Source organism: Xenopus laevis, chromosome 1S (genome assembly GCF_017654675.1).
Source record: "Xenopus laevis strain J_2021 chromosome 1S, Xenopus_laevis_v10.1, whole genome shotgun sequence".
In the NCBI taxonomy this organism is placed as follows: Eukaryota; Metazoa; Chordata; class Amphibia; order Anura; family Pipidae; genus Xenopus; species Xenopus laevis.
This window is the reverse complement of record NC_054372.1, coordinates 42,824,355-42,849,326: the sequence shown is the minus strand read 5'-3', so window position 1 is coordinate 42,849,326 and position 24,972 is coordinate 42,824,355. Positions and strand designations below refer to the sequence as shown.

The 24,972-nt window shown below is 37.2% G+C and overlaps 1 protein-coding gene across 1 annotated transcript in view; it reads right to left on the bottom strand.

Annotated features, from left to right (window-relative positions):
* Positions 1–24,972, bottom strand: part of pdgfc.S (platelet derived growth factor C S homeolog) — a 189,156-nt gene that overhangs the window by 29,559 nt on the left and 134,625 nt on the right. Inside the window, exon 4 of the mRNA XM_018243245.2 lies at positions 85–265. Within this exon, the coding sequence (XP_018098734.1) occupies positions 85–265 (181 nt within the window). The remainder of the gene's footprint in view (positions 1–84; positions 266–24,972) is intronic.

Genomic DNA, 24,972 nt, shown 5'->3' with positions numbered 1-24,972 from the left:
TGTGACCAGATCAGATTACCCCAAGTATAACAGTGATTAATAATTACTGCAGTGTGCTGAGCTTAGCAGACGTTATTTACTTACCAGTGTGAGAAGTGTATAATGGATGCAGAATCCTGGTTCTGAAGGTAAATATTCATCGGATACAAAGCGTATTCTGATCTGATTCCCTTTCGATATTTGCTTGCTCGGCACTGCGCTAGAGCCACACCAGCGTCCAAGAATTGTGCCATCACTGGGGTCTTCAATCTCTACAAAATCATACCTAGTGAGATAAAGAGCAATGAAGATCAACAGCTAAGTGTGCAGTAACCACGTTTCATGTACAGTTAAACAATACAAATAATGTTTGATTTAGTATTACCCAGCTACAGTAGGTATTTGGGGCTAAACAGAACTGAACCAGAACATCACTGGTCATAGCGCAACCTGTTACTCCAGGTGCCAAATTAACTGCCATTAAGCAAGAACAAAACATTCTGTTCTGTGGCATGGTTGCAGTTCTTTTCCAGTCTGCCTTCACCTACTTTACCATTGCTCCTGTATCAGAAAAGGTGTTTATTATAGTTCAGTTCCAAACCATAGCATGGCATGTGCTCTAGTATTTGGTTCTGCTCCAGAAGAATTTTTGCTCCAGTTTGAATCTAGCTAGCACATCTTAAAATTCTCTCTAGTTTGCCAGTTACAGCTCCGTTTCATATTTTATATAGTACTGATCTCCATAAATAAATAAATACATATTTAAAAAGACATCTATTATATATCTGGTCTCACCAAAAGCCCCACCCTAGTGCACTCCACCTAATGTTTTATTCCACAGACTCATCCATCTGTGCAACCCCCCCCCCAGTATATCAAAATGGACATACTTACTGTAGGATTATAGAACCACCAATGTCGACATGTACAGTATGCACACCAACATGCTCAAACATACATACATAGTTACATACTGATTTATCCTGTTGCAGTAATGGTGTTCATACATGTTATAATAACAATATTTCCTGTGACCATAGGTTGCAGGAAATATTGTTCCTTTTGTCTACTAATATTAAGAGCTAAATTGTCAGATATACAGGTGGTAGACACAAAATAATTCTATCTGGATCTGACAATTCAGCATTAAGGTTTGACTGATGTTTGGGCTACTTAAAATTTCCATCTTACCCAACTAACAAGATGATCGATATCCAAGTCTTTTGCAGATATAAGTCTTCTTGCCTCCCATCATACACGCACTGAATATCGTACAAAACGTTTTAAAATAATATCTGTGCATGTTGTATAGCCACCATTATTCAATTGCCTGTCATTGACCACAAAATAGTTCTACATAATGATGACACTTACATCATATCTTACATCATACATAAGCTTATTTTGCCACACAATTAACCCGAGAATCAGTCCAATAAAATGAGAGAAAGAAAACGAGAAAAGAGACTAGTCTTGTGACGTTCCAGGCAGAGCCATTGCCCCACTTGTATATACAAAAACAGTTGGTCTTGTTTTCCTTATTGGTTGACCAGCTTTGGTGTGATTGCACGAAAGGTTGATCAAAACATATAATTTGCTCAGAATTTTTTATATACAAGCTGACTCTCAACGGTGTCTCTAAATACACATTTTGAAGGAAGCAGAAAATATGTAAGCCTCTGTTTTCACTCACTGGGGCATGCTACCTCTTACTGATTTCAATTAACAGAGATTGATTAATGTCCCTTAGCTCAGATTAAAGAGTTTGAGCCCCAAAGTTATTTAGGAGGGGGTGCTTATGTGACAAGGTAAATAGTCTAGCAACTGCCATCCAACTGATTTATTGTGGCTACTCTTGTGTGCACACTGCTTATTCCCTGGAATTAATACATCAGTGTTTATCATGAGGGTTGTATAGTAGAAAATTGTAACTAATGTGCACAGAAGAAGCCATCATACCATAACAGGTTCTTAGATGAAAGGGCTTTTGAACATGAGACATTTTGAAAATGTGAATGTTTTAAATTGTTGTAATTGATCTGTTTTTTAGCTGACTGAGGGAAAACATGGGGCAGGTACTCGAAGATACCAGTAGTGTCAGTGTTAATAGAATTCGTATTATTCTATAATTCTATAAATATATATATACTCCAGTGTGGAACCTTCTTGGCATGAATAGGGCCATCAAAGCAGCACAATATGAAATGGGGGCCCTGAGACTTTTTTATTGGGGTATCCTTAGACCCCTGTTTATTACATATGGCACACAGAAATAAACTTAACACAAGCTAACACAGAGATCGTTATTGTAAAATTAAAATTGCACCTTCTGGTACAATTGAAGTAGAAACTGGTGAAAATGTAATCTATAGCACTATTAGAAAAATATGGGGCAATGTAAATGAATTTTAGTTTTGCATCTATTTTGCCTCTGTATTCCATTTTAGGAAAATATAAGCACATAACACGCACCATAAAATGTACGCACTGATTTATCTTTCCTGAGAGAAAGAGGCATAGCTTGGTGGGATGGTTTAACCCCTAAGGTGGGTAACCATTGTTTGGGATGGATTTCAGGTAAAATACTCAGTAAGTGATGGTGGGCCCCAGGTAAGGTGGAGGCTCTATAATAATTCTGGAATGGAGCCAGGATCCTTTGCTGCTACAGGTTATTGTTTCAGGTTATGAAAGGGAAGACTGTCAGCGACCCAGGTGATATTTTTTGCTATGTATGTTCACAATGTTTAATTTTACTGTTATAAAATTCTATAATGGGATTTTATGTGCACTGATATGGTTGTGTTATGGATGTTATAAATCTGTGGCCAGTATCTTTCCAACATGATAAAGTCATGCATTTTATTGGGTAGTGAAGTCAGAGTGAGGATGTGCTGGATGATGCCTGGGTCATGGCAAACATTGCACAGTGACGGGTCAGCAGCTCTCGATAACATCCCTTCCCACATATTTGGGCTTGATTCCGCTACACTTTTTACATTCAAATCCATGTTCTCCAATAAGAACTTATCCCAAACAACAGTGAGTTGCCTTCCTAGTGAGTCTCCAAATGGACAGATGAGCCAGTGCTGATGTTATGATGGCCTAATAAATTGTATACATTCCTTGTGCTGTTTCTTTACCACACTGATATGGTTTCCATATACAGTAAACACTGTATACTTACAGTATATACAGGCATTGGAGCTGTTATCCAGAAAGCTCAGAATTACGGAAAGGCCATCTCCCAAAGCCTCCATTCTATCCAAATAATTAACGTTTTCAAAACTGATTTCCTTTTTCGCTGTAATAATAAAACAGTACTTTGCACTTGATCGAAACAAAGATATAATTCAGCCTTATTGAAAGTAGAACAGCCTATGTTCACATAATTTTCTAGAAGACTTAGGGGAAGATTTATCAAGGGTCGAATTTCGAGGGTTAACAAACCCTCGAATTCGACCCTCGAAGTAAAATCCTTCGAATTCGAATATTGAATTCTAAGGATTTTAGCACAAATACTTAGATCGAATGATCAAATAAAAATCGTTCAATCGAACGATAAAATCCTTAGAATCGAACGATTCGAAGGATTTTAATCGATAGATCAAAGGATTTTTATTCGATCATAAAAAACTTAGAAGAGTGCTGGGGAAGGTACCCATAGGCTAACATTGAACCTCGGTAGGTTTAAACTGCAGAAGTATGTAGTCAAAGTATTTTTTAAAGAGACAGTATTTTGACTATCGAATGGTCGAATAGTCGAACGATTTTTAGTTCGAATTGTTCGAATAGAAGTTGAAGGTCGCAGTAGCCTATTCGATGGTCGAAGTACCCCAAAAAAACGTTGAAATTCTACGTTTTTTCATTCAAATCCTTCACTCGAGCGAAGTAAATCTGCCCCTTAAGGTAGTAAGATCCAAATTATGGAAAGATCCATTATCTGGAATTCCTAAGGTTTCCGAGCATTCTGGATAACTGGTCACATACCTGTACATACTGTTTTATGGCACAGTAACGTGGCACAGTTTTTAAAAAAAGCCGACTGCCGCGTAAAGATGCTTAGCGGTTTCAAGTTTAGCCAATAGCACACTAGGTTAGCGTATTTACGTCGCAGTCAGCTTTTTTAAAAAACTCGCTGCATTACAGTAAAACCGCATGTGTGCCCATGCCCTTATCCCATGGAAACAATTGGGGTTTTTTTCAGTTTATCTTGCAATACAAATAACTGTATTGTATTACAGGGCATACAACTGCCTTATCCCACCTAGAAAGGATTTACTGATTTGTTTTATCAACCAATTAAACCTAGCTTTCCCACAGCAATATAATACACAGTATTCAGCACTAAGTGGTTTATTATAATAACTCCCCATTACAGGGTTTGCCTTGCACACTTTACAGGATCTATGTTTTATGTTGTACAAACTGGTTTGCCGACAAAGAATCTGCTCTTGTTTTGAACAAGAAATCTATGAATAGCGGGGCAATATATCCCCTTGTTCATCACGAGTTCAATGAATAGAGCTTTTGCTGAACATACTTTGCTGCCTATTACTAAATCGTGATTTGTCACTGAATGTGATTTTAATTTCAAATTTTCTGATTCTTCAGAGCAAATATGGGATGAGAAGAAGGTAATCAGATTACCGCTGCAAAGATAATCCTCTGCACAATGAACTCATTTTAGGCTAGAATTGCTGAAAACTGCATCTGATTTCAGTCCCTAACACTGGCAGCAGCCTCCCTCTTCTGTTCACATCTGGAACCACTGTGTTGGCGGATATTGCCAAAGAAAAGCGAGACTTTGCATTTTGCACAGAAATCCACTTAATGTATTCCCGCCCGAGCAGACACAATGGAGTTGAATTTGAAAGAAGAAGGAGGCTACTGCCAATGGTAGGGGTTGAAAGCAGCAGGTTGATTTTGGCCCCATGTGGCCATATCCTTAATATGTAAGCAAAAGAGCTCATTACAGTGAGATGGATAGGGAGGTTCTAAGAATACAAACAAATACAAAGATTATTTTAAAAAATACATTTTTGAACAAGTTCTATTTATTTTTCTTATGTATAGGTGAATACCACCTCTTTAATTTCGATGACACATAAATGCAGCATGCCTTTAAAAAGGGTGCCAGAATTAGCCATGAAAGCCTAGAAAACAGCCTGATAAAAGAAGTTCAAGTTTGCAGACAATTTTCATAATTCTTAACATACAGTACCTAGAACCAATTACTTGACTCCCATCACTCACTGCCTGTTTTCACTTCTAATCTCCCTTAGTAAATGAAGCAATATGTGCCATGTACAAAGCATCCCTTTTGAAGAACAATTTCAGATTGTGTAAAATGACCCCTTGAAGTGTGTTATGTTATAAGATATCAATAAATGCTTATAGTGCTGCTCGTTCTGAAAAACATAATGGTACTTCAGAGTCTTAGAGAGTCTTCGTTTAAAAGGTATATTACTCAATTTAGAAAAGGAAAAAAACACTAATAGCTTGCACAAACTGGTTACCCAACACTGGGTCATGGCAAACATTTCGAAGCTTGACTTCAAAATGACATAATATTAATTACTTTGTTACAAATAGTGATGGGCAAATTTATTCGCCAGTCGCGAATTCACGGAGAATTCCTGTGATTCGCAAATGGACGGCGCAGTTTTTTTGGACGCCGGCGCAATTTTGGCAAACTAATTTTTTGGTGAAGTGAAACGCCCCGAATTCTCCCATCACTGGTTACAAATTCAAAAGTTCAGTGAATACATAGACAGGGAACTCCAAAATCCAAAGGCAAAAAGAGGGCTTTATTTAAATTAAGACATACTAACACAATGTGCTTCGACACAAAAGGGGGTGTCATCATCAAGGAATTTGCTTATAATTATAGCAATTATGGTTTTGGTTGATATAAATAGAGAAAACATGAAAATAAATAAAAAAGTCATATGCTGGTGCCTTTTATTGAACTTTTTACAGGAAAATAAACTGAATGTTTCTAAAATGTAGATATAGGATATGCTATTCACTCCACACTGTAGCAAGCCGGATTTATTTGCACTACTATATCAAAGTATATGAAACATGGACCATTTACTGGTATAAAGTAGTCATGCAGTTATCAGTAAGTAGTGATGGCGAATACATTTCTGAGTTTCCGAGTTTCTCCACCTGCAAAATTCGACGCGCATAAAAATTGTCATGTGTCAAAATTATCCAGACACCCATTGACTTTACTGCATTTGAACAAAATAGTCGTACATATAAAAATTGATGCTCGCATCAAAATTATTTTGACGAACATTGTCTTTGCCCATCAGTTAGAAAGAAATAAGCATATTAGTAAGAAATAAGCATGATTCCAACTGCATTCCAAGTAGCGGAGATGCAAATGATTTCAAAACACTCCATGTAGAAATAAACATTTTATTTGAAGAAAACATATGATTATATGAGCAGTCTATTCTTATTAATGGAAAATTTCCTAAACTCTTGGTTGGGAAACTAAAAGGTCACTGGGAACTATGATGAGGGGCACATATTTTATACCTACCAAACAAATTAATCTTACTAGTATACAGTTAGCTGGTACAGCCGAAACATTTATAAGGTACAAGGAGGCCAATAAATCATGCAAAGAAGCTATAAGGCAAGCTAAAATTGCTATAGAAAAGGATATTGCAGCAAGCAGTAAAAAAAATCCCAAATTATTTTTTAAATATGTCAATAGTAAAAAAATGAAGCAGGAAGGGGTGGGACCCTTACTATCAGAGGGGGATCAGCTGGTTGATGAAAACAAAATAAAAGCGCAGATTCTGAACTCGTATTTTTCATCTGTTTACACAAATGAAGAACCAGTAAGTGAAGGTTTCCTTCTTAACACTCCCAATTCTAGTAATACAACTAATGATGCATGGTTCACACAAGAAGAAATTCAAAAGAGACTTGAACAGGTTAAGATTAACAAAGGTCCAGGGCCAGATGGTATTCATCCCAGGGTAATTAGCGAGCTTAGCTCTGTGATTGCCAAACCTCTTTACTTAATTTTTCAGGATTCATTGAGATCTGGTATTGTGCCAAGAGACTGGCGAATTGCTAATGTGGTGCCTTTATTCAAAAAAGGATCCCGTTCTCAGCCTCAAAACTATAGGCCAGTTAGTCTGACGTCAGTATTAGGAAAGCTTTTCGAAGGGTTAATAAAGGATAAGATACTGGACTTCATAGCAAATCATAATACTATGAGTTTGTGCCAGCATGGTTTTATGCGTAATAGATCTTGCCAGACTAACTTAATTTCTTTTTACGAGAATGTAAGTAGAGACCTCGATTCTGGGATGGCAGTGGATGTGATTTACTTAGACTTTGCTAAAGCATTTGATACAGTGCCACACAAAAGGTTACTGGTTAAATTAAGGAATGTTGGCCTGGAACATAGTATTTGTACCTGGATAGCGAACTGGCTAAAAGATAGACTACAAAGAGTGGTGGTAAATGGAACATTTTCTAATTGGACCAGTGTTGTTAGTGGAGTACCACAGGGCTCTGTACTAGGTCCCTTGCTTTTCAACTTGTTTATTAATGACCTGGAGGTGGGCATTGAAAGTACTGTTTCTATTTTTGCAGATGATACTAAATTGTGCAGAACTATAGGTTCCATGCAGGATGCTGCCACTTTGCAAAGTGATCTGTCTAAACTGGAAAACTGGGCAGCAAACTGGAAAATGAGGTTCAATGTTGATAAATGCAAGGTTATGCACTTTGGCAAAAATAATATAAATGCAAGTTATACACTAAATGGCAATGTGTTGGGAGTTTCCTTAAATGAAAAGGATCTAGGGGTCTTTGTAGATAACACGTTGTCTAATTCTGGGCAGTGTCATTCTGTGGCTACTAAAGCAAATAAAGTTCTGTCTTGCATAAAAAAGGGCATTAACTCAAGGGATGAAAACATAATTATGCCTCTTTATAGGTCCCTGGTAAGGCCTCATCTGGAGTATGCAGTGCAGTTTTGGACTCCAGTCCTTAAGAGGGATATAAATGAGCTGGAGAGAGTGCAGAGACGTGCAACTAAATTGGTTAGAGGGACGGAAGACTTAAATTATGAGGGTAGACTGTCAAGGTTGGGGTTGTTTTCTCTGGAAAAAAGGCGCTTGCGAGGGGACATGATTACACTTTACAAGTACATTAGAGGACATTATAGACAAATGGCAGGGGACCTTTTTACCCATAAAGTGGATCACCGTACCAGAGGCCACCCCTTTAGACTAGAAGAAAAGAACTTTCATTTGAAGCAACGTAGAGGGTTCTTCACAGTCAGGACAGTGAGGTTGTGGAATGCACTGCCGGGTGATGTTGTGATGGCTGATTCAGTTAATGCCTTTAAGAATGGCTTGGATGATTTTTTGGACAGACATAATATTAAAGGCTATTGTGATACTAAACTCTATAGTTAATATAGGTATGGGTATATAGAATTTTAATTAAAAGTAGGGAGGGGTGTGTGTATGGATGCTGGGTTTTCATTTGGAGGGGTTGAACTTGATGGACTTTGTCTTTTTTCAACCCAATTTAACTATGTAACTATGTAACTATGTACTCAAATATGCTAAGGCTTAATTGATGCAAATAGCATGTATTATGGACATTTTTTCTGGGGGGAAGAGGTTTAGTTTTGTGCGTTTTATGCTTTATTTAAAACTGCACCGTGTGCATTGCAATCCTTTCATTTCAGATGGCAGAGCCATGGGACGGCAAAATAACAAAAATAAAAAAATAACATTGCATTTAAAACTTTTAAGGTCAACAATAACATATACTGTACAATTACTTTTCTAAAGAAGCTCCTTCCACTATCCTACAACTTTATAATTTCTTCCAAACATAGTGCTTAGATAGCTCCTTAGATAGACATTCCCATTGGTTGATGTGGAAGGATGGATATCAATGATGAATAATAATGACGCAACAAATTTCCCCACAAAACTGTACTGCTTGAAATAGTTTACTTATCCCTACTCATAACAGATTGTGTAAGTATTCTCTAAATTTGATATCAAACGCTTTTAATAAAAAGTGGAACGTTTTAGAAGATTGGGAAGAAACAAATATATGGAGAGCAGCACAGTGTGTAAATTAAAAATTAGAGGTAGGATCAATGGGTCAAGTTATGAGTGGAGAGAATAAGAGGATTCAGAGAATGAAAAAAGAAGAAAACAAATTTATGAAATAAAGAGTCATTAGGGCTCATTTGCATAGCCCAACGGAACACAATCTGCCATTTTTTACGCTTTGCACACAGTTTTCATCTATCTGCAAATGACCACAGGCCTCTGAGCTCTGTTTCAGAATGGAGATTTTTCGGCACGGCCTTTGGATCCAACACTGTCATTCATATGCGCAATGTAGTGAACATCAGGACTTGCAGCCTGCATTAGGGTCCTTACCACTAGTGATGGGCGAATAAATTCAACAGACACAATTTCGCTGTAAATTTTCTGCTTTTCACCGCAAGTGAATTAATTTGCGAAACTACAATGACAATTCACAGGCGAAAAATCAATAAAATTATTCAGACACCCATTGACTTTAATGCATTTGGACCAAATAGTCACACGTATAAAAATGTATGCGTCAAAATTGATGTGTGTCAAATTATTGACGCCCATTGACTTCAATGCGTTTCGCTGATTTTTAAACCGTATAGCCGCAAATTTTTGGGCAAAACTGCACAGATTCGCCCATCACTACTTACCACTTACCTTAAGGCATTAAGATTGTCCTTGCATGTATTCTGAATCCTAAATGTTTGCAAAAAATATTTTTATCGAGCATAAAATGCAGCAAAACTTTGCCTTTTTAGACACTGGTTGGAACAGTCCCTACTGTATTTACCCCTGTTTATTATTCACTTGATATGCATATAATTTATAGTCATACATGGAACTAAAGTTATACTGCACTCATATTCTCCAAGATTTCTCTTTTTTTCTTTTTCTTTAATTTTTTATTAATTTTTATTATTCGCTGCCAAATTTCATGTCTTGAGACATGTCTGGACATATTCTAAAGGCAAGCAAATTATTGGTGTGTGCCTCACAGATTGAGCAATGAGCATACATTTTTACAAACAGCTGGGGAACAAATACAACATGTTTATGACAGATACAGTTTTCGTCTGCATTTTCTGTCAACATTTTTTCTCGGTTGGACTTGGCCTCAAAACTGGTTTTGAGTAAGAGGGAAATCCTTTAGATGTCAGCATTCAGCATAAACTTGTGGAAACTGGCAATATAAAGAAAGAAATAAAAACACATGGGCATAAGAAGGCTACAATAGTCCCTTATGTTTATTTACACTCTGATATCTATGGTACCAACAGGAACACTTGTGTAAACAGCTATCACAGGTCACAGCAACCCCTTGGGTGGCCTTTTATGAAAGCCAGTAGTCTTTGGATAACCCACCTGGCTGTAAAATAATCATCATAAGCATAAACGTTTTTCAAGTTTATATTTTTTTAAATTATAAAATTATAAAAACATTTTAAAAGTTATTTATATAGTTTTCCTTTTGCTTTCTTTTTCATAATTCTTATGGACTCAGTTTGCAGTTTTATGGTCAAATTTATCAAGGGTCGAATTTAGGGTTCATGGGTGTTTGTAAAACTCCCATAATCTCCCATGAACTCGAAATTCGGAAAAAAACTCGACAAATATATAAAAAAAAATTAAAATTTTTTAAACTCTGGTGAATGGGATTGACCCGCAAACTCTAATCGAATTTGAATCTAATTTGAATCGTATTCTATTCGACTTTTTTCCTCTGAAAAAAACTTGATTTTCAGGAAGGCTGCAAACAACTACAAATTGATCATAGGATGTCCCCATAGGCAAAAACAGCAGGTTTAATTCAGCAGGTTTAAGGTGGCGAATAGTCGAATTTGAATCCCTAAAGGGCCAGTACATGGTAAATTTCAAAAATCTAATTTGAATTTTTTAAAAACTCGAATCTAATTTTAACTATTCCCTAGTCGAATTTCACTTAAAAAAACTCAAAAATTCTAATTTGAAAATTCAAATTTTCACTTCGACCCTTGATAAATCTGCCCCTTAGTCTTTATAAAAGACATGTGGTCTTAAAATTCTATACGTAGCCATCTATATTATCTTTAATATACTGTATCTTCTGTAAGCAACAATGGGTTTGATTTAGGTGAACCAAAGGGGGCTTCAGATGTCAATGGGTGTTACATAGTTACATAGTTAGATAGGGCTGAAAAAAGACCAAAGTCCATCAAGTACAACCCCTCCAAATGAAACCCAGCATTCATACATACACACACTGTCAGAGTGGCAGGCATCAACACAATTATATTCTATATTCTAGACATAACAAACAGAGGAACAACCTTTATTTATCCCAGAAACATGTACCAAGGGATACTATAAATTATGCTCAACCCAGACATGTAGCATATTGGAGAATAAGAGAACCAATCAAAAACTTTACTTTACAGGTTTCAAAGGATCAGACTTAGTTGTGAGACATGAAAGAAGGCAGTGTTGCCTTTGGGGAAACAAAGATTTTGTAGAAAATTCAGAATGGATTGGAAACATGCGGCAGGCACAAAACGAAGGCAGAGGAGAATGAGGTACTAGATTTGCAACAACCAGCCAGGGAACAAATAAGAATTACACATTTCCAGGTGGTGAAAGGAAAGGAAACAGGCCAACGAGAGGATGATGAGAAGATACTAAGTGATACCTATATACAGAGTGTATTGATATGAGATTTCACAGGGGACTGTATACTCTATAAAATCTTCCAGTCTGTGGAACTGACTGTAACAATAAACTGCTGGGTGTGAAAGCTGCTTTGGCATGCTAAGCAAAATAGATTACGAGAGGAGGTGGGTGAAAAGAAGCCATAGAACCGAAAGAAGACCGTGGAAGAGAGAGAGGAAAACAAAAGAGAACATGTACTGTATAACTGTGGCATGAAGCATTAGTAAAGCAAATGTGCTAAGATAGAGCTTGTAACAAGATCCCTCACATGGTTATTAGAATCATGGAATCCACAGGACTTACTTTAAAGGACTGCAGTGCCAGATTTTGCCTTTCCAGTCGACAACAATTTTTAACTGGTACATGGTTAAGTGGATGAAACAGCCACTGGGACTATATAGTTTAAGGACAACATAAAGATTGGTTATCCTTTTTTTTTAAATTTTTCTAGTCATAGCAAGTAATTTTCCAGACAAAGACAGGGAGGAAGCTGGACACACAAACACAAGTGTTTCCTAAAATGTAATAGCTCTCCAACCAAACACTATAATCTTGGGTCAGTAAGTGTGGGCTTGCCGTCAAACAATTTGTCCAGTCACTCTGGTGTATTTACTACATATGAATCAGTTTAGCAAGTGTATGGGGTCATTGGCTGATCTGGAATAGTACAGTCCTGCATTGCCAAAAGAGTGAACCAGTCTATTGGCCCACAGTGATTTTGCCAACCATGGGTGTAACTGAATTGTACCACGCCAGACCATATTTTGGTATCGTTAGTATTATCCATGACCAGGACCACCATCAGAAACCGCAGGGCCCCGTACGACAAAATTTTCTGGCCCCCTGGGCTGCGCCCACTGCAGGCCCCACCTACAGGTCCACCCTCCCCACTCCACAGGTCCGCCCCCAACCACACAGTAAAAAAATAAAAAAAATATTGGTGGCTAGGGTTCCCACATGTTGATAAAAAATAAAAAGATATTGGTGGTCAGGGCCCCCCATAAAAAAAACATTTGTGGCCAGGGCCTCCCATTAAAAAATATTGGTGGCTAGGACCCCACATGAGAAAAAAAAATTTGGTGGCCAAAATTGGTGGCCTGACCCCCCCCCCCACATTATAAGAAAATTGGTGGCCTTAAACGTCCATACCTTCCCGAAGTCAGCAGCTCTCAGAAAGATGGGGGCCCGGCTAATCAAGTAAGTGTGGCGTGGCCAGGGCCCCCCTTACCTTCGGGCCCCTACAACTCTCCCCCCTGTCCCCCCCTGATGGCTGCCCTGTCCATGACTATACATAGGAAAGAACGATTTTTGAGGTTTAATTGTAGAAATGAGGCAGTGGTGTGATCTGTTCTAGAAAGATAGTCCCTCTAGCATACTGGACTATTGGAGGCATTTTGTGGGAAATTATCTTTTGGAAGGCAATCACAGTGCAGATGCATATAAATGTTTTGGGATCAGAAAAGTAGATCGCTAGTCAAAAAACAAATGCTGTTATGTTATATATTAGCTACTTTGTGGAAGGTTATTGATTAAATATACAGATTCACCGGTACTTATTGTTTAAAACTTTGGAGATCCAACCATGAACTAAAGCTGTAAATGGATAGAAAATCATCTAGAAATTTAGGTAATGACACACCAAGAGTTATTTATTAAAGTCAGAATGCTAAAAAAAAATCAGAATTTTTAGTGTAAAAAAAACCTCGAATTTTTCAAAATTTATTATACCCCAAAGATGCAAAAAGTACGAAAATACTCAATTTTCAACCTGTCAAGGTCCTGTAGAATTCAATGACAGAGGTCCTATTTGAAATTTGAAGATATTATGATCTGCATTGGGGTTTGTGCGATAATCCGGCTTTTCCGTGGACTTTTCAGGCACCAAATCCGAAAAATTTAGATTTTTCACACAACAATTCAAAAAAGTCACAGAGGTTTTTCCCGATCCGATTTTTTTAATCTTTTTTTTTATGATAAATAAGGGTAAATCCTGGAAGTTTGTTCAGAAAGTCAGAAATCAGAAAAATTAGAATTTTGATAAACAACCCCCACAGTGTCCCATTCTCTAAACAGATTATTATTATCACACCTTTTTAAATTAACAGAAATGTTGTACCATGTTGTACCATGGTGCCCCCTATGCATTTAGTACATAGTATGATGTCAGGAAAAGAGTATTCACATCATGATATCATTTTATATTTATTTCCATGACTTTTTAGAAACATATTTACCAATGGGTGAAAATAAAAACTCTCCTACAGGAATGAATATACAGTGGGTACGTTTTTCCTGTGGTGAGCTCTAATCTCTAAATCCTAAATATATGCCATATTTGGCCCATTAGAACATGTTTATGGTTCTTCATATTGCGACAGTATGTGCTGGAAGCGAAGTGCTTTCTTTATTTCTGGGTTTACAATGCAGCTTATTTTATGTAAAAAAAAAAAAAAAGCAGGATAAAACATCACACATCACTAGGCTTTGCCATGTACATTTTTCTTCCGCATTTTTACTTGGAATGACTTCCGCCACAATATAAAATAACGGCGACAAATCTGGCGTTCATATGGTGTAAATTTACACACAATCGCCATTTATTATACACAGCTTTTTACACGTTTTTTTCTGTGAAGTTCTTTTTACACAGCATAACAAATACTGTATGCCCTTAGTTCACATCTGTAGATAACACCTAAAAAATTTGTTAGAGTTAGTAGTAGTAGTCAGGGCAGATATCAGGGGGGGACAGGGGGGAGAGTTGTAGGGGGCCCCGAGGGTAAGGGGGGCCCTGCCACGCTGCACTTTCTTGATTAGCCGGGCCCCCTTGCTTTCTGAGAGCTGCTGACTTCGGGAAGGCAGGGTTGGAGCACAAGGGGAGGTATCTTCTGTCCATTACTGTCCCTTATTGGTCACTGAGTTTAAATCCCGGTTGAGCTGCTAAGGGATTGGATAGCTGAGGTTTGAACTTTCCCTCCAGCTCATCCAATCACCACGCAGCTTTACCAGGACTTGAAATTCTATGACCAATAAGGAAAGAAAATGCTGTCACTGGAAGAAGATGCAGCCACCTGTGCTCCCCTCCTCCCTTCTGTAGTTCGCAGCTCACTTACAGCAGGTGGGCTCCACTAATGAAGTAAGTGTAACATGGCAGGGCCCCCCTAAAGGTAACCCTTTGTGGTCCCTGTTGTGTGGTGGGACCCCTGGCACCAAATTTTTTTTAAACTTCTGGGAGGGCAAGTTTTTTTCATGGACGTTTAAGGGGGGCCCTGGCCACCAATTTTCTTATAACGTTGGGGGGGGCCCTGGCCACCAATTTTTTTTCCCCGTGTGGTGTCCTAGCCACCAATATTTTTTAATGGGAGGCCCTGACCACAAATGTTTTTTTTTAAATGGGGGGGCCCTGACCACAAATGTTTTTTTCAATGGGGGGGGGCACTGACCACCAATATTTTTTTATTAACATGCGGGAACCATAGCCACCAATGGTTTTTTTTTTCAGTGTGTGGTGGGGGGTGGACCTGTGGGGTGGGGAGGGTGGACCTGTAGGTGGGGCTTGTGGTGGGCGCAGCCCAAAGGGCCCAGGAAATTTTTTCGTATGGGGCCCTGTGATTTCTGATGGCGGCCCTGGTAGTAGTAGTAGTAGTAGTAGTAGTAGTAGTAGTAGTAGTAGTAGTAGTAGTAGTAGTAGTAGTAGTAGTAGTAGTAGTAGTAGTAGTAGTATAGTGCAATGGACTCTGGAACTGATATAAAAAGGGACAACCACATAATATGGCTAAATAATCACCCCTATAATTAAAGAAAAGTGATGTGTTTCCTGTGCAGTCTATTAGTGCAACCATGTGCTAATTTTCTTGCCAATAACGTGTGCATTCTTTCTATTATGTGCACTATATTATTACAATCAAAACTGAAAAAGGGATGAAGGAGTCCTTACCTGCATCTACTGGGTGGAGGGATCTCTGTTGTAACCAGACCATCTACGGTTTTGTTTAGTGATGGGCGAATAAATTTGTTAGGCATGGATTCGCGAAAAATCCACCGCAACAAAAACAAATTGTCACACGTCAGAATTGTTGCACGCATAAAAGTATCGCGTGTCAAAATTATTCGGACACCTATTGACTTTAATGCATTTGGACTAGTGATGGGCGAATTTGCGCCGTTTCGCTTTGCCGAAAAATTCGTGAATTTTGTGCGAAATTCGCGAAACGGCAAAAAATTCGCGAAACGGTGCCAGCGTCTCGTTTTTGACGCCGGCACCTGTTTTTTGACGCCAGTGCCCGTTTTTAATGCTGGCGTCCAGTTTTTTTTCTACGCCGGCGAAAGTTTTTTTTGATGTTGGCGAATTTTTTGTGGGCGTTTCGCGAATTTATTTACTGGCGCCGAATCGCGCAAATTCGCCTGGCGAAAAATTCGCCCATCACTAATTTGGACAAAACTGTTGCATCAAAAATCACGTGCATAGAATTATTATTGTGAATGCTAAATAATGGCGTCAGAATATCTGATGGTGTGTTATATAAGCTTCTATTTGTATTCTGTGCTAACCCCCCCTCCCCCAAAAAAAGTCACTTAACTGCAGTGGATAAATAAAAACCTGTTTCACAAACAGTGAATTCTGGCTACCAACTACACACTTATGCTGTAAGTCTGAGCTGACAGACAGAAGCTGCTCTAACTGGCGGGTTCCAGCATAAGTCAGCAAACTGACGAACGCACAGCATGGCTGAATTGTTTGTGGTAAAAAAAAGTAATGTTTAAGAGAGAACAGTAAATTTATGTGTGTAAAAGTAATTGTTAGTCATTCAATACAGACTGGGGCATATTTATATTAATTATTATAACAGCTTATTTTACAGTTTCCCAATCAGCATGAAAAAAATGTATAATGCATTAAGGACTTTATATACCCCTGCTATATTTAGGCTGCAAAGCTCTTTAGCCAGCAGGCAGTACACTTTGTATGTATGTACCTGTATATTTGACTTTTTGGTGCTTTTGGCCCAAGGCTATGACAAGTCTTGCATAAGGTCAAATAAATCCAGAGCTTCACATTTACATTTCATATCCTGCTTCACTAAGGTCTTTAAGCAAGATAACTGTTATTTATAATAACACCTGAAAAAAGTTAAATATTAAATACTGTATGTCTATTTTGTATATAGAATTATGGCACCAGCCTAAAGATTCAGCATCTCTATAACAGAGATCCAAATAAATCACAAAATGTATGCACATTTTGCTATGTGTGTGCCATCTTAATCTTCTTGGTTACTGCTCTCTATAACAGTAATGATTAAGGCCTTCAAAATAGAGCCCCTCTTTTTCAGAAGTATCAGTGACACTCACATGCTAAGGGGCAGATTTATCAAGGGTCGAATTTCAAATTGAAAAAACTTCGAAATTCGAATTCAAAAAGACCAATCAAAATTCAGTCAAAGTTTTCTTTTTGGGTCAAATAGGTAAGTTTTTGATCGAATAGGTCCATATTCAGCCGAATTCGAATCCATTGAATCAAAGGAATAGCAAATTTGATTGAATTCGATTCTAAGTTTATCCCAAAAAGAACCTTTGATTTTTCAAAGTCCACCAATTGACTCCAAATAGGTTCTTGGAGGTCCCCCATAGGCTAAAACAGCAATTTGTCAGGGTTTAGATGGTGAATTGTCAAAGTCTAATTTTTAAAGGGACAGTGTGCTTTGAGCAGCTGTTGAGAAGTTAAGTTTAGGAGCAGTTGCAAATCATCAAGCAGAAAACGAGTTTCACATGTTATAGAAACTGATGCTACCAGGATGATTATATTCTGATGCTAACTCCATTGGTTTCTGAGCTGCTATTTATAAATACATTTTCATGAAAATTTCTTGTGCAGGAAAAGACTTAAATTGTGAGAAAATCTGAATCATACAATTTTTTGGGATTTGTCCTGAAAACTGTGACTTTTTCAAATTTGACAAATAAAACCTGCGATTTGACAGCTGAAAACATGAAACTCAGAGCAGATCAGAATATCTTCTAAATGTCAACAGGGCATCTGCCATTGACTTCTACATGAACTCAGCAGTTCTGAATTGGAGTACTTTTTTATTAGGACTTTTAACACAATTGGGGTTTATTAAAGCTCCAAAGCCCCTTAAAAATCTGACCAGAAAAAAATTGGACTTTAATAAATAACCCCCATACTGTATATTGTGCATTGGCCCCTAAGCTCAGCAAGTGACAGCAGCACAGAGCATGTGCAAGGATTTAGCAGAAAAGAAGATAAGAAGCCACTAGGAAAACAATGATCTTCAGCCCAAGGGCTGTGGTTGCCTTTGGTTGGTAAAGAACCATAATCTCTGCAACATTTCTACCCTATTTCTTTGTCATGCTTTCATTCTCCTTTAAGCACAAAAAAAATAAGCAGCATTGCATTAAAACTAACACAATGTATGTTAAAATGGGCTTACTAATTTAGGAATGCTCTTTTCTGAAAATTAGGCTATCTGTAATATTACGTAATGGTTCTTAAATCTGTCCCATCGGTTTTTACAGCAAGACATTTAAAATAATGGTCATAATGGTAATATTTTGGATTTTGTGGAGCCACACCACGCAAGATGCCCACTTATTTAGATTTTGTGTTGGTAGTCTATCATTGGGCATCAATATAGTAGAAATATTTTCATACTGCCCACACTTATTAAAGCACATGTGACAGAAAGGGCCACAGTTTTGGTTCATTTTACAAAATTATAATTTATACCCTACATAATACAAAAGTGCCATACATATCCACTAAACAGCGCTTAGTGGTGTCATCAGTTATAATCACTACTTAGTGGTGTGAATTGCTATTGTGACTCACTTAAACGTGTGTATTATAAGAAAGGACTTCCTGTTGCCTTGTGCTTTTATATGGTTATGGAACTACTCAGTGACTTATAATATCCTTTTATTTTACAGTAGGTAGAAGTTTACTCAATATATATATATATATATATATATATATATATATAACATTCTTTAGAATATATATTAGGTATATATTGTATTTTAAGTTGTTTCTGTCATTTCCTTAGCCTTTGAAAGATATTCTATACATGCAAAGTCTTTTTTCATGCTGTAATCTTCCTTCTATGTTCTCACATGTCCTACTTTCCATTTAGATTCCCTATACCTTTATGTATTTCCCATTTTCCTTCTCTAGTAAAATTACACATAACTTGTTCCCAGAGGTGGTCCTGCCAATACCCAAAGGGGCACAGTGAACAGACAACCAATCACAACATTTTGCAAAAGAGAATTCCATAGCCCAGTTCTGTGCAACTGAATTACAAAAGAATCCTGATTTTACATCCCCCATCCAGCACTTATACACTGTCTTTGTTTCTTCCAGGACTTTAAGTTTTCGTGTATTTTAAGTTTGTATTTAGCAAACCCTTAGAAAGCTTAAAAGCAGGGTTCTGCTGTTTGTGTTGAATTTCCTGCAATGGGACTGTTTGAGGTGCTGCACTATATTATTGTCAAAAAATTGTCAAAACTTTATATATATATATATATATATATATATATATATATATATATATATATATATATATATATATATATATATATATATAACATCCACAGTAAAACCTTCACTACTATACAGCTTTAAACCTTTGCACCCTTCACAGATATCCTAGGGAGCGTATAAAGTGATCATTTAATCTTTATGAACATTACGTCTATTGATTTTCTGACTTTATGAATATAATTATATCTACCCTTATTACTGACTGAACAATATGGCCAATTATTTCTCTATCCTGCTAGCCTGTAAAATGCTGCATACACAGATGGTGCTATATGATTACATGAAACTGATAAATGCCCTTAAATAACTGGTAAATATCCCCAATTGGCTATATAAGTCCAATAAAGGTTCATGGTACAAACATAAATGGTCTGTAATTGTCTAGATAACACTCTGAGCAGATTTCAAATAATGAGTTAAAGGCAGAAACTGGATGCCTCTTGTCTTGCTTGGCAACGAGTATTGCTTTCATTGAAAAACTATTTGGATACAACCCTGGCTATTTCATGCAATGTTAAACACTTGTAATTTACTCTGAGATGTTGAATTTTTCCCCTAAAATGACAGCGAGGATCATGCCAGGAAACAAGAATCTAAAAGACAACTCGGTGGCAATTAAGGAATCATAACAGTCTGGCTTGAAGTGGAACAGATGGCATGCCTGCTATTTTAGGATTCTTTTTAACTAGACATCAAACTGCCTGCACTTTACTTGCAACACTCAGTGCCATGATGACTGTAAACATTCATTTGCCACATATTTTGCTTCAAGGCTGTATCCTTTTTTTTGCCAGTATACTTGCATGTGGTTTATAGATATCAATACATATTGCTGCTCAGACTCCACATCCTTTCCCCCATTGCATAAGGCAACAGAGGCAACAACAGCGAATATTTATGTTTATTAACATACCTGTAATGGAAAGGCTTCACTTCTAAAATTGTCTGAAATACTGTTGAAGGGTTTATACCATTCATTCTTATTATTATGTAGCCATGTTGTCTCGAATCTATTACAGGTTTGGGATTCATTATTCGGAAACCATAAAGCTCCGAATTAAGGGAAGGGCATCTCCCATAGACTCCATTATAAAATACTTCAGATTATAAAAAAGGATTTACTTGTACTTGATCATAACTAAGCTGCATAAACCTATATTGATGGCAAAACAATCCTATTGGCTTTTTTAAATGTTTTAAAGTTAGACTTAAAGGGGTTATTTATTAAACTACGAATGCCAAAAACCCAATAAAATTCATGTTGTTTTAATATAAAATCTGAATTTTTATTGGAAAAAACCCCCCACAAATTTTGTGGCATTAATTATACCCCAAGGATGGAAAAAGTCTGAATTCAAAAATCCAGCATCTCAGACAGTAATGAAAGTCGCAAAGAGCAAAACAATTCGCACCAATAAGACTAAAAATCCACATCTCGCAATGTAATATTGTTCCTTAAACTGTTATTGCGAATTTTAATTGCGCATTGCGAATTTTAATTGCGCACTCATAAGAAGTGCTTGAAGGTGTCGTAATCTTTTGGAGCAAACATAACGACTTTTTAAGTAAGAAGTTTTATTACATTGACTGCGCATTGGCGCAAACTATAAAATTCGCAAACGGTCTTTCACTGTCGGAAGTGGTCGCTTAACAGTTTCCGGGCTCGCAAAAGCTATATTAAATTCGCACAAAGCAAAATTTGTTCGCGCAAAGGCATAACTTTTCGCATTGCGAATAGTTTTTCCGTTAGAGATTTTTATTACATTCCCCCGATATTCTTCTACTTAAAAATGATTTAACACTAAACTTTGCACAATTTATTTTGTACACTTAGGGGGTAATGTATAAATATCTGAATTTTTCAGAATTTTTTGAATAAAAAAAAGTCTGACCAAACTAGAATCCATGATTAGACCTTACTTATCAATAAAATAACTCCACTTTTTCGGATTGTCCCTTGAAGAAACCAGAATTTTTTGTGTTTTATGCCGAAAAATATGCATTTTCATGGAAAACCCAGCATCAAACCCCAATAACTCTGAACATTTTGTGAGGGTTAAAACATCTTCAAATGGTTAAGGGCATATCTGCCATTGTCTTTTACATGGATTTTAGATGGATTATTTTTGGATGTTGATAATTGTTAATACTTTCAAAATAACTAATAGCAAGAATACACACAATTGGCAATTAACAGGAGAATAAAAGGATTATTTGCAATCTGTTAAAATGTGCAGCGAGCAGTGTGGAAAGTGCAATTTCACCATGTTTTTTTTACAAAGGGTCAATGTGCTTTACACAATTGTAGCCAGTGTGTTATGCAGGCAACTCCTCTTGCACTTCAATGTGAGTTGAATGCAATTGAAAAGAAAATTTTTGTTGTCAGGGTTAACATCATTTTTTTATGCTCACCAATAAAATAATGTGATTTTGGAGGTGATGGTAGCTCCAGGGTTCCCCTGCATGAATAGGTGCATTGTGCTCAAGTTTGGAACAGGAGGCAGGAGAGTCAAGTGACTCCGAGCACAACTATATGGAAGTGCAAGGAGCACCTTTTGACTCAATTGCCTTCAATAAATCTGGGGGAATCTGTACAAAGCCAACTGCACTGTAACTGAGCAGTATACTGAAGAAGGTAGCCAATATACTGTACATATAAACATAGCTACCAAGGCTCCATCTCACGTTGCTTCTGACAAGGCTTCCAGCATCTCTCCTACTCACTTCTGCAACTGACTCATCTTAGCAACTACACAGACTTAAAAAGTAATGAGAAAGGGAAGCAATTAACAATCAAATCACAATATGTTTATAAAAATACTACCACAGTCAATGAATCTGTTAATAGAGATCTCCAAATACGGGCCCTTATACATGTACTCCTGGCACACAAATGAAAGAACCAAAGGCAGCTGACTTTTATACTAGCTAAACTGGGTAGTACAAATCGTTGTGAAGACCTGAAAATGAAAGAGAAAAAGGAAATATGCTTTCATTTTTTAATTTAAATAGAGTCTATGGGAGAGAGGAAAAGGAAATATTTTTTAAAATTATTTGATTAAAATAGAGTCTATGGGGCAGATTTACTCAAGGGCGAAAATCCGCCAGCGACTGCTTCGCACCCATCGTTACACTTCGCCAGGCGAAAATTCGATCAAATAACGATAATGCAGAGTTTTGTCGTGGGCGCTGAATGCTGGTGACGTTACTTCAGCAATGCAAGCGATTGAAAGCGAAGATGTGCTAGCATTCATTTCTGCCTAGCGCAAATTCACGAAGTCTTGTGCTCAGGTTAATTTGCATACGGCAGGAAATTTAAAGTTGAATGGACTTATATGTTGCAGCAAATACATTGCATTACACAAGTCCAGGGAAACTTAATAAAGAAAATAGAGTTGTTATAATGCCCTACACTTGAGCCCACTGTATAGTTAATGTTTCACATGTTAGAAAATGTATGGGGGAACCCGGTTACCCAAAAAATTTTCAAAGACTTTTGCAGGCTATCACTCTAAAAATAGTAAAAGACGCCAGCATTTTTTGGACTTAGAAGCTTTTTCCACTAAAAAATATGATGTAAGTAACAGAAGATTGAGGAAGATCTATGTATTCCCAATAGTACTATTGGGATCCTGTGAAATTCTATCCCTGATCTTTCCCAGTTCGCTATCTATACCTCTATATTGATCTAGTACTTTATTTTATTCCATTGTTTATTGTTTGGTATGTTGTTCCCATTTATTGAATCCTATACTAAGGGGCCCCATTCATTAAGTTCGAGTGAAAGAATAGAAGAAAAAATAATTAGAATTTCAAAGTGTTTTTGGGCTACTTCGACCATCAAATGGGCTACTTCAACCTTCGACTACGACTACGACTTTGAATCGAAGGATTCGAACTAAAAATCGTTCCACTATTTGACCATTCGATAGTCGAAGTACTGTCTCTTTAAGAAAAAACTTCGACCCCCTAGTTTGCCACCTAAAAGCTACCGAACTCAATGTTAGCCAATGGGGAAGGTCCCCATAGGCTTGGCTATCTTTTTTTGGTCGAAGGATAATCCTTCGATCAATGGATTAAAATCCTTCGAATCATTCGTTTTAAAGGATTTAATCGTTCAATCGAACGATTATTCGTTCGATCTAACTATTTGTGCAAAATCCTTCGACTTCGATATTCGAAGTCGAAGGATTTTAATTCCCCAGTCGAATATCGAGGGTTAATTAACTTCGCCATCGAGTAAATCTCCCCCTATGGGAGAGTGCTCTCTGGATACCTTTCTGCATAACAGGTTTTCCGGATAATGGATCGTATACCTGTATTTGGGTGCTTTAATACTGTAAAGGACATTTTTTTAAATGTGTATAATATACATTTATTTTGGTAACACCCCATAACAAAGAAGTTAAAAATCACCGTGCATTTCCTTGCAGTTTTATGATACAGTAACACGAGACAGAACAGTGTAGCTCTCGTCTTCAAAGGGTCCCAAAAATATTTCTTGTATCAACAGTGATAGTCTGCATGTGTAATTTAAACCTATCCTTTAAGGCATTTATCAGGATTAATATCTTTTCCCAAGAATTGAACATACACCATGTGAAATGTTAGCATTTTGTAGCATTTTTCATTTTGTGTGTGTTATAAATGTAAATGATAAACTTACGTTATCTTTGGAATACGACTGCAGTGAGCAAAGTAATACATCTTGGGAAATGTCTAATCAAACAGCTGCAGAGATTTATTTTCTGAACAAAGACACCTGTCAGGGGATCAGCTCAATTTACATAAGTTTGGAGTGAATTTCTAAACGTGTCTAAGAAGCAAGAATATACTTTGTTCTATATAAGAGAGGATATATTTGCAGATATATTAAAGTGGTCCAGGGTTGATTTTAGTGCTGTGTTCCAACAAGTGTATATATTTTTTTAATTCACAGGGAAGCCTATTCTGGTAGATACCATGTAATAAGTTTGAGGGTTGATTTGAATTTATTAAATGCTGAGATTCAAATAGCCTGAACTGCCCTGTGAATGCCCTGCCAGGCTGCCTCCTTGCTTATATAAGCACAACCCCTGGTCCCCTTTTCAGCTGCACAAATGAATACAAGATCCAAACTTTGGATACTCTTTATATTCTAATCTACCATTTAATGCAGCAGACCTAGGTTTGTTTGATGCTTCATTTTTTTTTTTTTTGACTATGTAGGTGGGATCCCTCCAAAGTATAAATCTTGTCTGGAACTTGAGATGTTTGAGAGCCCCACCTCTGACTTCTCCTTCATGCCAAGGATTTATATTTTAAGTTGGTGTCTTTCTCTTTGAAGGTCTGGTGGCATTATTTACTACATGTATTATTTATAGTATAAGGATAAAAGTATTCATATAGAGAATCCTTTTTAAAATTGGGCTCAAGTTCTCATACACTTTAACTTTTCAACTGAACGGTATGATACACCGCTGAATCAGATGAAAGGGAAATAACGTGTACGTAGGTGTAAGGACATTATTTTGTTTTTAATCACTCCTTTCCACCAGCTAAGGATCAGGTAAGGGTTAGTGCACCTACCTATGTCTTCCACTTGTCTTGAGGCCCAGATCCTGAAAACCACAGATGCTGCAGAACCCATGTGCTCAGATGACTAAGTTG